The 13,873-nt window shown below is 41.3% G+C and overlaps 1 protein-coding gene across 3 annotated transcripts in view; it reads left to right on the top strand.

The window, feature by feature from the left end:
- The window catches only part of KLHL13 (kelch like family member 13), a 197,229-nt gene that overhangs the window by 109,252 nt on the left and 74,104 nt on the right, over window positions 1-13,873 (top strand). The window contains exons 1-2 of one of the 3 annotated variants that reach the window (XM_039244402.1): window positions 3,874-3,936; window positions 5,674-5,739. The exons of 1 other annotated variant lie outside the window; for it this stretch is intronic. In XM_039244402.1, the coding sequence (XP_039100333.1) occupies window positions 3,896-3,936; window positions 5,674-5,739 (107 nt within the window). In that variant the 5' untranslated portion in view covers window positions 3,874-3,895. Of the gene's footprint in view, window positions 1-3,860; window positions 3,937-5,673; window positions 5,740-13,873 lie in introns of those variants that run through there. One more of the 3 variants, XM_039244405.1, reaches the window with a different exon arrangement.

Below are 13,873 nucleotides of genomic sequence, written 5' to 3'. Positions count from 1 at the left end.
GCTGAGCATCGTTTCATGTGTCTGTTGGCCATCTGGATGTCCTCTTTGGAGAAGTGTCTGTTCATATCTTCTGCCCATTTCTTCACTGGGTTGTTTGTTTTTCGGGCGTGTAGTTTGGTGAGTTCCTTATAGATTCTTGATATTAACCCTTTATCTGATATGTCATTTGCAACTATCTTTTCCCATTCCGTTGGTTGCCTATTAATTTTCTGGGTTGTTTCCTTTGGTGCAGAAGCTTTTAATCTTGATGAGGTCCCAACAGTTTATTTTTGCTCTTGATTCCCTTGCTTTTGGGGATGTGTCAGGTAAGAAGTTGCTGCGGTGGAGGTCAAGGAGGTTGTTTCCTGCTTTCTCCTCTAGGGTGTTGATAGTTTCCTGTCTCACGTTCAGGTCCTTTATCCATTTTGAGTTTATTTTTGTGACCATGCTGCTATTTTAAATGCAACATAAGTGAATTATTTATACTAGATTAATACAGACCCTGTCATCAAAATCACTAATAATGTGAGAGACTTACTGCGTACTAGCAGGGCGTGGGTATTGCCTCTGTTCCCCTCTTCTGTGTGAACTACGCTCGTGAACGTGCCTGTGACTTTGGGGAAAAAAAATACCTATTCTAGTTTAAACTATAATAGAAAACGATTATTGCCTTTGGTCTGCCAGGCTTGAGGGACATACTCTGACAATTGTTCTGTTTTCCGCAAGATTAAATGAGGAAATGGTCTGGCTTATTTTCTCTTTGTTTTCAAATCTCTGGTACCATTGATACATAGCTTAAAAACATTCTTCTGAGGACCTAGTGGATTGAATCATTTTTATGTCCCCTAAGTACTGCCCTGTTGTGAAGAATTCTTGAGAAAAGTGTGGCACATATCCAAAATCACATTCTCCATTTTTTTTTTTCTGTATTTGAATTTTTTCCTTATAAGTTAATGGAAAGGAAAGTGGTCAGTTTTTGCACTCCATAAACAAGAAAGAAGGTGTAGACAGCTTTTATCTGGGACATTTTTAAGTCATTGAAAGAATATTTTTAAGTATTAACTGCTTTTGGAAATTATTGGCAGAGTCCTCTTAACCCACTTTAACATAAAATGGTTGAATAAGATGAAAAGATTTTTTTATTGTCTACATAAAAGAAAGCACCATGGTTTTTGCATCATTGCATAAATCTAAGAGATTATGCATACATAAAAAGAATGAGACAAAGCTGAATGCTAAATGCCAACATCAACGAAAGCTTGTCTGAGTATTTGACACTGTGCATAATGGGGTGTGGCTCCACAGGGAGAGGACACTAAATAACTTCCACCCCAGGACATGTTTCTCTGGTAAAGCTTCTCGCCCTAGATTAATTTCCCAGCTAACACTGTTACCGCTCTCCCCCCCACCCCGTTTTTAAAGTTTTTTAATATTTATTTCCAAGAGAGAGGGAGAGAGAGAGTGAGCGCACAAGCGAGGGAGGGGCAGAGAGAGAACTGGAGACACAGGATCTGAAGCAGGCTCCAGGCTCCGAGCTGTCAGCACAGAGCCCGACACGGGGCTTGAACTCACGAACCGTGAGATCATGGCCTGAGCCAAAGTAGGACGTTCAACTGACTGAGCCACCCAGGTGCCCCCCCTTCTTTAAACATCTCCCCTTCTTACACTTGTAATTTCTCCCATAAAACTTCATGAGATGCTAAACCTTCTAGATCCAGTCACCTGCCCTCACCTTCCACTCTCCCATCTCTTTCTGTGGTCTTCATGGGTTCTGTTTACTGTATGGACCTTCACATGAAATCTCTCGGTTTATCTTACCGCAAGTAGTAGAACACAAGCACGACCCCCCACGTCTCCCTCACAGCTCTGCCCTCCGCTCGCCACGAAAGATCACGGCTCCATAATAAAGCTATTCTGTTGGTATCCCCCTCTCATCAATCCTCTGGAATTTTCCAGCGGGAGCTGTGACGTGTACAGCCAACATTGTTACATAGTAACTCCGAGTCGCTGCGCAGAGCAGATAAAGTTCTCTGCACGTTTCATGCCCTTTCCTTTTCAGGCTTGAGAGTGGCGTGTCCCGTGAAGTGGGGGGAGGTGTGCGCTCCTAGGCCACACCTAGGCCACACCAAAACAAGCCTGTGAGAGGGGTGCCTGGGTGGCTCAGTCAGTTAAGCGTCCAACTCGGCTCAGGTCATGATCTTGCAGTTCATGGGTTTGAGTCCTGCATCGGGTTCTGTGCTGGCAGCTCAGAGCCTGGAGCCTGTTTCAGATTCTGTGTTTCCCTCTCTCTCTGCTCCTCCCCTGCTCATGTTCTGTCTCTCTCTGTCTCAAAAATAAATAAAAACTATAAAAATAGTTTTTTTTCAGTAAAAAAACACAAGCCTGTGAGATAGAGAATGGGCAGTTGGTGGTCGGGTATACCACGTCGGTGACTTGCAAGAATAGGTTGGCCAGCTCCTGATGAGTTTTGATGCTGAAGGTCGTTGTTTGGTTAATTCCTAGAGTGATCGACTCATTCAACAACTGGCTTCTCATAGCTCATAGGATGAAATCCACACTGCTTCCCTCACATGTGATTTCCTTAGATGTTAAAATCTACTCCTCTCAACACTATGTACCGAAACACCTTCCAGTAATATTGAAGACCTTCTTGACCCTTCCAACATGTTGTACTCCTTTAAATCTCTGTGCGTCTGGACAGACTGTGTCTTCTGGAGTCTTCCTGGGAAATACCTCATTCTTTGACCTCAGTGGCAGCCTGATTTTTATTGTTCCTCAGTAGAATCGTAGGCATGTACAACTAAAGCTTCTATGCCATATGTTGTGCTGTCAGAGTGCATGTCTGTTTCCCTAGCTCAACTAAGCTCTCCCTGAGAGCAAGGGATTGTTTCTCACTCACCTTTGTATCCGTATCACCTAGCAGAGTGCCTATCACACATGTAGCACATTCTTTTTTTAAAATTTCTTAATGTTTTTATTTCTGAGAGAGAGAGAGAGACAGCGTGAGCAGGGGAGGGTCAGAGAGAGGGAGACACAGAATCTGAAGCAGGCTCCAGGCTCTGAACTAGCTGTCAGCACAGAGCCCGACGTGGGGCTCGAACCCACGGACTGTGATATCATGACCTGAGCCGAAGTCGGACGCTCAACCAGCTGAGCCACCCAGGCGCCCCACATGTAGCAGATTCTTAACAAATGTGTGTTGACGAAACTATTTATTGAACATTTAATTTACATCCCATATCGTCTTTGAAGAGAATCACCCAGAAGCAACATGATTGATAGATTGAACATGGGCGGTGCAGAGAGACCAGTTATGTGTATTTTTGGAAGTAGCTCATTTGTTAAAAAAACAAAAACCACGAGGACTAGATACCTGTGAAATTGACAAAGAATAAAGGCTAGGACTTCATGCCTGGCTACTAGAGGCACGGAAGAGGGAAGGGTTACAGATAACAAAGATTTAACGTAACGTGACCAATAACAGGGCAGTGACCCTTGAAAAAATAAGATTACTTTCAGGCAAACGAGTTTTTTCCTATGTCAGATCTCCCGGTGTTGGTATTTGTCTCATCCTACCTCTGCTCTAAAGCCCGGCACTTTGTTCCCGTTCAGTTAACTGGAACTAAGCTCGGGGTTCGTGTAGTTCTGATCCCCGCATCTGATCCGTCCTTAAGATAAGAAATAAAAATAGTTCAGCCACGCCGGCTACAATTTCCTACCAATGGAAGGTGTTCCGTGCATAGGCTTTTGAATATATAAAGGCTGTCTCTGCCTTTGGGAGCTGCAACTGAAGTGTCATACCAGGCAGATGCACTGGGGTGCGCTACTGTGTAGCAGAGCCTAGCTGTGCCTCACAGCTCTCAACTTTAAAACTCCAGAGAATTTGATGAGAGAGGGATCCACAAGAACATGACAAATGATGAGAGTTCAAACCTTAAGAGAAAAATGGGCTTATTGGTAAGAGACCTTTCTTTTCCTTTATTTACTGCTGTTACTTATTCATTAAAATAGCAAGCCTGTTGTTTTCATACGTGGCTGTGAAGCGGTGTACAAAAATCAATTTTATATGTATTGTAGAATTCAGGAGACATATTGGTAACCATGCAAAAATCATAGGAAGCATGTATAAAGCTTGATTCTTTAAAAAAAAAAAAAGTCACTAAGGAGATTTTATTTTCTTTCAGACTGTGGTCTAGATTTGTGTATATATCTAAAGCTTAAGTGTAATGCAGGCTAAGAAATACATATATATATATTTTTTAAGTTAAAATAAAGAATAGTGACTTGTGTAGAGATACATAATTTCCCTCAGCTACCAGAAGGTGGCACACCAGATTCTTCTTAAATACACAAAGGAAAGGAATAATATTAATAGGAATATAAAATAAGCTGTATTTAAAGATACTTTAATGTATTTGTAAAGGAAAAATAATATAATTGCTATTTGCATGGTGAGACTTAATGCTAAAACGTGGCAAATATTAATTCAACCCATTGTAGCTTTCGATGATTCAAAAATAAATAATTTTTATGTGTATGGCGTTTTAAAAGTGGACTTTGAAATAGTATTGCCATTAAAGAGATGCTGTTTTTAATTCATGGTTCCAAACAAGAAATAAAAGACTTGCCACTTACCTTTAGCATAAGAAGTCCTTAGCGTGGGGAGAATATTTTGGATAAGGTCTCTGCCAAGGTCTTTCTGAAGGTACTGTTAGACTCTGACTTTGATTGAGTTGTGACTCTAATAATGCAATAGTGCCTGTGAGATGACCCAGAAAAGAGCCCAAACTGTTTATTTTGAAGACAAACTAGTTAGATAAGGGTAAGGCTTAGTAATGGTCACTTTCTGTAAGCTAATTACAACATAAACGTAATAAAGGTAAATACAGGAAATTTGCCTTTAGAGTTCCTCCAACACCTGCCAGCTTACTTTAATTTTCTCAGAAAGTTGTCTGGTGTCAGCCTATATAGTGCAGTGCTCCGTAGTAGTCTCTGTTTTGAGAGCTGCATTCCTTGGGCAGACAGACCCGAAGTCTGTTTATTAGCCCAGAGGAGTGAGCTACAGGAGAGAAGTTCACAAAACCAAAATCTTCTGGTTAAGGAGACCGGTGCCTCTCTTTGTATGTTTTTATTCATTACAAGCAGTATGAAAATAAGAAAATTGGTAGTAAACCAACCTAGAAGAACATTAGCCGTCTGTTGTTTGAAAGCTTGTAATGTGTGTTATTTGCTCTCAGGTTTTTATGGCAAAACAGATCAGCAAAGAATTGAACTCAGGCTTCAAAAACTAGAAAATGACAAAGCATTCCAAGGCCGGGTATATATTGACTGGGTATATATATTCCTTCTGTCCAGATTTTTGCCCTTTTAGTCTTTTAGATCAGTTGCCGATAAATATTGTATTTAACGTCAGTCATTATTCCAGACTTTCTGAAACACCAAGAGGGCTTCTACAAACAAATAGAATCTTATGGCTTTCTTGTGAAATTGTTTTTGTTTTTTTTTAGTGAATTTACATATTTACAAATCGTTCTGAGTGGTATTGACTGTTCAGGATTTATGAGCATGGTTTATTAACTTGCAGCTAAAATATAAATTCTGCAGAGCATGCTTTGAAACATTTGAACTAAATACAGTAAAGCCACAATTAACCAGACTTTTTTTTTTTTTTTTTTTTTTGCACTCCACTTTCAGGAGACGGAGGCAATTGTCTTTAAAACAAGCCGATTTCAAGGATATATTCAAAAAATCAACTTCAGGGTACGTCCAAGGGTCTGCATTTTCCTCTACCTTTTTGTCAGTGAGAATTTATTTTTATAAAAAAGACCCTGAGATACTAGAAGCCATTCGGTCATCAAGGCAGCTTAGAATAATGTCTAGATTAATGCATTTATGAAGCTGAAAAAATGATAAATTATCCCATTACAGAAATACCACCCATCATTGTATTGTGCTCTGCATTCTCCGGTGGGCTTTCCCAAACACCAGTTCGGTTGGTTTTCGTAAGATTGCTGTGAGTGGGGCAAAGAGACGGGAGCCTTCCCTATTTCACAGATCGGGGAAGGTCGCATGGGAAGTCACAAAGCTAGTTAGTGGGAGACCACCACAAGCAGACCACAGGCGCGCGCCTCCGTGTCCTTCTCCACCCTTCTGCATCAAAAAGGGTTGAAAAAGATGTTTCACTTTTACGTGGTACTGAACAGTCTATCTAGTTTAGACTACCTTTGGTTCCTAATTACGGAGACGTCACACACAGCCTCCGATCTGCGTATGTCTGTCGGTCCGCCTCTGTGCCTATCTGTCAGCCACCTGGAGACCTTGCTTTCAGGCTCACCCAGACTTGGAAGGATCTCGAGTGTGGGAGGGGCAAGATAATGGCCCTGGACAGTGCAGACGGGCAATCAGTGGTGAGCTGGGGAAGGCCAGAGACCGAGAGGGGAGAACAGTCTCGCCGCAGCTAGGGCTATCTCGGGTGGGGGGTGAGCAACCTTGACCTGAAAGCAATGTTTCTTCAAGTTCAGCAGACTGGGCAGAAACATCAGCTGGAGTACTTGTATAAAATGCAGAGTGCTAGGCCCCACCCCCAGACCTGCACGGTTAAAATATTCACCCCCGATGATTCGTAGGTTGTCATACTAACGTTTGACAACACCTGCCTTCAAGGTATAGGATTCTTCTTTCGGTCTGTGTATCGGTGTGTAAAGAAAAGAGCCACCTTTCTTTAGTAGCATCCATGTTTCCTGTCAAAGTATGTACAGGGACCGGAGTTGGGCGATGGTGAGGAAGGACATTAGTGGCACACGTTACTGTAGCTCCATCTGAGGCATTCTCCCCAGAGCCCCTGTGTACTATGTTGACTAGGAGGGATTCTTAAAAGATTTGTGCCCATTTGAGACTTGAAGACGGTAAGAGGCAAAAAGGTTTCCGTCAGAAGGTGAAAAGTAATGAAGTTTTGGTTTTTTTAAAATGTTTTTATTTATTTCTAGGACAGAGAGAGAGACAGCGTGAGCAGGGGAGGGTCAGAGAGAGAGGGAGTCACAGACTGAAACAGGCTCCAGGCTCTGAGCTGGCAGTCAGCACAGAGCCCGACGCGGGGCTCGAACCCATGAACCGCAAGATCATGACCCAAGCAAAAGTCGGACGCCTAACTGCCTAAGCCACCCAGGCGCCCCAAAAAGTAATGAAGTTTTGATATGGGAAGAGTTAGCCCATCCCTGTTGTTTTCGATGGAAATTAATTTTGAAAAATCGGCCAATACCCTGTGCCGATCCAGGGTTCTGGAGAGTGAAGGCTTTACAGTAGCAGGATCTTTATGCTTACTCATGTTTTATCTGTGAATGTGCAGTCTGCCTGGTTAGCTGGCCATGGATTTGTGGCCAGGGAACATGAGTTCTTTTGTACACTTGTACCATCTAGCAGAGTCGTAAGTTCTCGGTACTTATTGGTGATTGAACTAATTCAGCATGCACCTCTTCCTTATAGACTTTGGGCTCCGCATAGTGAGTTGATTGATTTTGGTATTTGTGAAGTTCAAGGACTCAATCTTGCACTGTCAGTAATGGCTAATAGAGGAAGGAGGCCTCGGTTAAAACAAATGCATTGTAGTTGACAAATGTGGAAACACGGTTCTAATTAATTTGCTAGTGCTTGTTGCCTGTTTAGAGGATCCAATTAAGCTCGGTCTTGCTGCCTCTTTGCCCTTTCTGGAATCTGAGTTCTATTGTGCTGTGCTTTGCCGATCTGAATCTCGAAAAATGATAACTCTGGAGATTGCCAAACATAAATATTTTCATTTACTGACATCATAAGAATTTAAATAATGTGTCTAGACCTGGTGGTAGAAGAATCAGAAAAAGGCTCAACAATGTCTGTGACTTAGACCCAGCTGAATAAGGAATGAATGAATAAATAAATGCTAGCTAATTGGAAGATAGTATTTCACTCAGATGTTATGTAGCTTCAGAATTCCATGAGAAGTAACTGGTTATTTAAAACATGTATTTGAGGAACACCTGGGTGGCTCAGTCGGTTGGGTGTCCGACTTTGGTTTAGGTTATGATCTCACAGCTTGTGAGTTCGAGCCCTGAGTCCGGCTCTCCACTCTCAGGGCAGAGCCTGCTTTGGATCCTCTGTCTCCTTCTCTCTCTGCCCCTCTTCCGCACACGTGTGCGCACTCTCTCTCCCTCCCTCTGACACACACACACACAAATAAACAAAAAAATAAAACATGTTTGATTTTGAAGACATGAGTAGTTCTCAATTTACTGATTGGAGCAGACAGACTTAGAAAGGCAGTCATGAAGCCCATGACTAGTCTAGGCTGAGGGATGCTGGGCTGGCTCAGTATGAAGAACGTGCAACTCTTGATCTCAGAGTCGTGAGTTCAAGCCCCACATTGGGTGTAAAGATTACTTAAATAAATAAACTTTAAAAAATAAAATAAATAAATAAATAAAAATTGCTTCTAGCTTAAATCTAGGGTCAACCTAGAAGATGACATATATTTTTTGTTTAAAAAATTTTTTAATGTTTATTTATTTTTGAGAGAGAGAAACAGAGCATGAGTAGGGAAGGGGCAGAGAGAGGGGAGATACAGAATCCGAAGCAGGCTCCAGACTCTGAGCCGTCAGCACAGAGCCCAATGTGGGGCTCGAACCCACAAACCGCAAGATCATGAAGTGAGCCAAAGTTCAACACTTAACCAGCTGAGCCACCCAGCCACCCCTGAAGTATGTTTTTTGCTCCCTCATATCAAAATTACATTTACTTTGGTTAGTAATAGAACATGACGTAATGGAAAATAAATAAACCGCCCCCCCCCCCCCGACAACCATTGCATCCAAGTAATGAAGTTAGACATAACTTTGAACATGTGTTGTGGTTAGTTTATAACACATGAGCTCATTATGGAGCATGGGTTAATGATGTCTGACATCATAGGATTTTCACTGAATTAATTGTTAAGTATGTTTTTGAAGCATAACAGTTTTAAATTGCACACTTTTTAGGCTGGCTTCTGGAATTTAGACTTACCACCATGTATTTGTTATCTTTCAGGGTAAATTTTTCTATACCCGCCTTTTTTCCCTAAGAATAAAATCTTTCCAACTTAAGATCACCCAAGAGAAGAATTCTAAATTATTAGAAACTGAGAAGGATCAACAGTAGTTTCTATAGATGTATATTCCTAGGAAATTTGAAATTGTAATAGTTGGGCCCGGGAAATGCTAAAACTGAAATTAAACCCATTGAACGTAAAGGGCCCCTTTTCATGGAAATTTTAAGTAGTGTTGTATGATCTTAATGTGTCATTAGGATTGGCTTTTCCTGAAACTGTTTGCTTCTAGATCTCATTTTTAGCTATAACATGTACAGTGCAGATGTGAATGTTATTATAACTCTTTGGATAAAAGGAAATAAATATCATTTTTAAATAGTAGTAATATTTCACTAATTTTAATTGGAATGTTGAGGAAAATGTCATATGTTATTCTAAAGGCTTTTCAGTAACTCAGAGTTTTATCAAAGCATAACTTTTGCTGAAAGAATGTAGAATATAGCAAATGTTGACTTTCCTGAACTGACATGCCTTTTGAGAGTGGGTATATATGATGTGCTTATTATTGAAAAATTTTTTGGGGTGCCATGGTGGCTCGGTTGGTTAAGCATCCAACATCGGCTCAGGTCATGAACTCATGGTATGTGAGTTTGAGCCTTCCATTGGGCTCTATGCTGACAGCATGGAGCCCACATCACATCCTTAGCCTCCCTCTCTCTGTTCCTCCCCTGCTTGTGCGCTCTCTCTCGCTCTCTCTCTCGCTGTCTCTCAAAATAAATAAACTTAAAATAAGTTTGGGGAGCCTGGGTGCTCAGTCCATTAAGCATCCTACCTAGGCTCAGGTCATGATCTCACAGTTTGTGAGTTCAAGCCCTATGTTGGGCTCTGTGCTCACAGCTCAGAGCCCGAAGCCTGCTTTGGATTCTGTGTCTCCCTCTCTCTCTGTTCCTCCCCTGCTTGCACTCTATCTCTCTCTCTCTTTCAAAAATAAGCAATACACATAAAAAATTTTTTAATTAAAAATAGAAAAAAGTTTTTCAACCATCATAGATAAGCAGTATTAGGAAATATTTACTCTTATTCAAATAGTTCAGGATTTATAGGGGCATCTGGGTAGCTTAGTCAGTTAAGCTCCTGACTTTGGCTCAAGTCATGATCTCTCAGTTTGTGGGTTTGAGCCCCGTATCCAGCTCTGTGCTGACAGCTGAGAGCCTGGAGCCTGCTTCGGATTCTATGTCTCCCTCTCTCCCTGTCCCTCCTCTGCTCATGCTCTGTCTTGCTCTCTCAAAAATGAATAAACATTAAAAATTTTTTTAAATAAAAATAGTTCAGGATTTATAAAAATAAAGATTGTAATATTGCTTATTACATTGTTTTCATGCAACTTTTATAGTTTTACTTCTATATTTGATGCCAAATTTTTTAAAAAGTAGTGAAACTATTTGAAAAGCTTTCTGTGAATATATTTTTTAGCCAGGATAGTCGTAGTCTTTTTGTTTAATGATTTTATTTTTAAGTAATCTCTACACCCAACATGAGGCTCAAACTCACAACCCTGAGGTCAAGAGTTTCATGCTCTATTGACTGAGCCAGCCAGACACCCCAGGAAAGGCATATTCCTTTTTTTTTGTTTTTTTAAGTTTATTCACTTATTTTGAGAGAGAGAATCCCAAGCCCGATACGGGGCTTGAACTTACAAACTGTGAGATCATGACCTGAGCTGATCAAGAGTCAGATGCTTAACCAACTGAGCCACCCAAGTGCCCCATAGGAAAACCATATTCTTAACTTTTCTTTCAGTAGCACTGTATATTTGTTTTTATTTTTCATTTTTTTAAGTAAGCTCTACATCCAACGTGGGGCCTTAACTCACCCCCCTCCCCGGAGATCAAGAATTACACGTTCCACCAACTGAGCCAGCCAGGCGCCCCAACACTGGACATTTTTAATGGCTTTTCATTTCAGTATGTTTGCATGTTTAATATACAAACACATTGGAAAATCTAATGATGGTTTGGCTGTTTTATTTACCCATGGTAATTTAAGGAGGTACTTAGGAATTTGCTGGGAGACAACTAAACAGATAAATTATCATTATTTGAGATGAGAGCAGACATTTTTCCTAAGAGCAATCCACCATTACTATAAGTGATGCATTTATTTCATTTATAAAAAGCATATATTCTGGGTGATTTTCTTCAGCATATACTTATTTTTAACAAGATAATGTGTATATGTAATTTTTTTCGTGTTAAGGAGTTCATAGCCTAAAATTATCAAATTTTAGATATGATAATCTGTTAATTATCAAATTAACAGATGAATATTCTTTTTACCTGACCTGTGCTTTTAGTCAGAGCAGAATCAATAACATTTAAAAATCCTTCCAGGATATATTCTGGCTTTGATACACAATTCTTTTTTTTTTTTTTTCATTGTTAAAAACTGTTTATTTTTGAGAGAGAGAGAGATAGACAGAGCACTAGTAGAGGAGGGGCAGCGCGAGAGAGAGACCCAGAATCCAAAGCAGGCTCCAGGCTCTGAGCTGTCAGCACAGAGCCTGACACGGGGCTCAAACCCATGAGCAGTGAGATCGTGACCTGAGCCGAAGTCAGACGCTTAACCGACTGAGCCACCGGAGGAGAGCCCCAGTATGGAATTCTTATTTAATCACCCCTCTGCTTATAAACTTCTCTTTCATTTTACCCGACAGATCCTTACTGAGTGCTTTCTAGTGTGCCTGGAGTAGTTCTTAGTTAGGAAGATACAAAGATTCGGGGACTCCTTGAAGGAGGAGCAGGACCCTGCGAAGGGTGTGGTGGCAGTGATGTCGCACGGCGGTGGGGACAGTGGGTGCGCTAAAGCATGGCCTCTTCTTGGAGCGCTAGACACATTATCTCTATGTGATGTGATAGACTGCCTCTCAAAATTGCTTTTTTCAAACAGTTTGAAAATGTAAATGCAAAATCAGGTAGGCGAATGCTGTATATTTCAAACCCTTTTTTTTCTGCCACCACCACACCTGGTACATACAAGCACTTTGGTTTGGGGTTTAAGGCGGTTTTTAATAGATGGGAATACTTATCAATTTAGTTTGCGCATGTCATAGATGTACAGAGACTTACTTGACCATGTGGTTTGGGGAATCGTCTGTGAATGACGCACTCGGGGATAGCCAAGAAAACGGATTTTACTAGACTTACAGATTTTATTAGAATATAGATACTACAGAAAACACAAGCTAGAAGGAAGGGCAAGATCTTCTGAATTTCCCATTCAATGCTAATTCTTTTTTTCAGAGAGTCACGGTGGTCAGAATCTGTGGGTCCTGGGGTCCCCAACAGTTGGACCTTCCTCATCACCTGCTCAGTCCCTGTCTTTGCCGCCCTACCCCAACTCCTATCTAAGCCCCATAACCTCATTCATCTGACTCCCAAGAAGAAAAGTTGCCACATACGGAAGCTACCACCGTTCTGGCTTCGCGTTCTCCTTCCATCTTGCCATTCCCCTCCTTGCCCTCTCTGTCCTCTCCCTTTGTCCCTTTTCCTGTCCTTCCCTGGCTTGCCGGCTCGCCGGCCCCAGCATGGCTGTTCTGTGTCTCCTTCCCCCAAAACTCTGTATCCTTCTTCTCTTTTGGACCTGTTAACGAAGGGAAGAGTGTTTGCCTTCACTTTCCTCCTGCCTGGAGAAATTCTGTATGCACATACGCACACGTGTGCACGCGTGGGTGCCTGGACAACAGTTGTGTTTTCGCGCTTGTTTGTATTGTGAAGAAGGGGACAGCTACCCTGTTAATCCCAGACATAGTCATAGGTGTAAATCCTCTGTGGGACCATAAGGATCCACTCAGCTCTGTTAAGGAAATTGACACATGAAAAGGTACTTCTGAAAGAAGAAGTTACTTACGACTTTCCAACGTAGTCGCCTTTGAGAAACAGCTGGGATTTTCCGTTTTGATTTTAGCAAGGCTACGTATCTGAGTATCTAGTAAAAAAGAAAAAAAATGATGTATTTGATATTCAACTTCCTGAAACAACTCAAGGAGGTGTGCATACACACACGTACATGTGGCCATTCCTGCGAACGGTTCCGTTTTCTACAATAAGGAGCCCTGAATGTTTTAAGAATTTTGCTCTCTTGTGCAGAAGTCAGTTTTTTGTGTGCTCTAAAAGGTTTAACAATCCTACTTGGATTCGCCATCCAAATACTCTTACTGATTGGTCGAACAGAACAGAACACACGATTTGGCTTGATCTCCGGTCTGGTCTGAGCAATGCAAATAACGTGGATATGCCAGGTTTGTCCGAGGAGACAATTGTCTGGACTGAAGAGAAGATCACACTCACGCAAACTGTGGGTAATGCTATCAGTGTCTAGTTGGACCTACCACTGGATTAGCCAAAACTTGCAAGGAAAAGGTAGGTCATTTCTTAGAGAGTATCAGGAAGATATGGGGAGAGAATGAGGAATGTCAGATATGTGACATAATAGTCAATTCATTGAGTGGGGTGGTGGCGCTAAAGAACTTTAACAGTCAGCCGGTGAGTTAAATTGTCCTATAAGATTATTTAGAAACATACAAATATACTCCTAGCTGGGTATTTCTCTTCTCTTCCATACTATGACTGGCTTAATTTCTACTTGCCTTTTTCTCCCTCATCCTATTTAAACACCTTCTGCAATGAAGATTTTGCAAATGGTCTTTGGCACACACTTTTGTCTTTTTGGTGTTTCTCTCCCACTTCTGAGCAAGCATATAGTTGGAGGAGCAAACAGCTCTTTGTAATTCTTGGTTCTTCAGAATACGTGGAGGTACTTATCGAATGTGGTTCACAT

The sequence above is a fragment of the Hyaena hyaena genome, unplaced genomic scaffold, assembly GCF_003009895.1.
Source record: "Hyaena hyaena isolate Hyena2069 unplaced genomic scaffold, ASM300989v1 scaffold_243, whole genome shotgun sequence".
Taxonomy (NCBI): Eukaryota; Metazoa; Chordata; class Mammalia; order Carnivora; family Hyaenidae; genus Hyaena; species Hyaena hyaena.
Note: the sequence above shows the minus strand (reverse complement) of the source record. Positions and strands in the feature narration are given on the sequence as shown.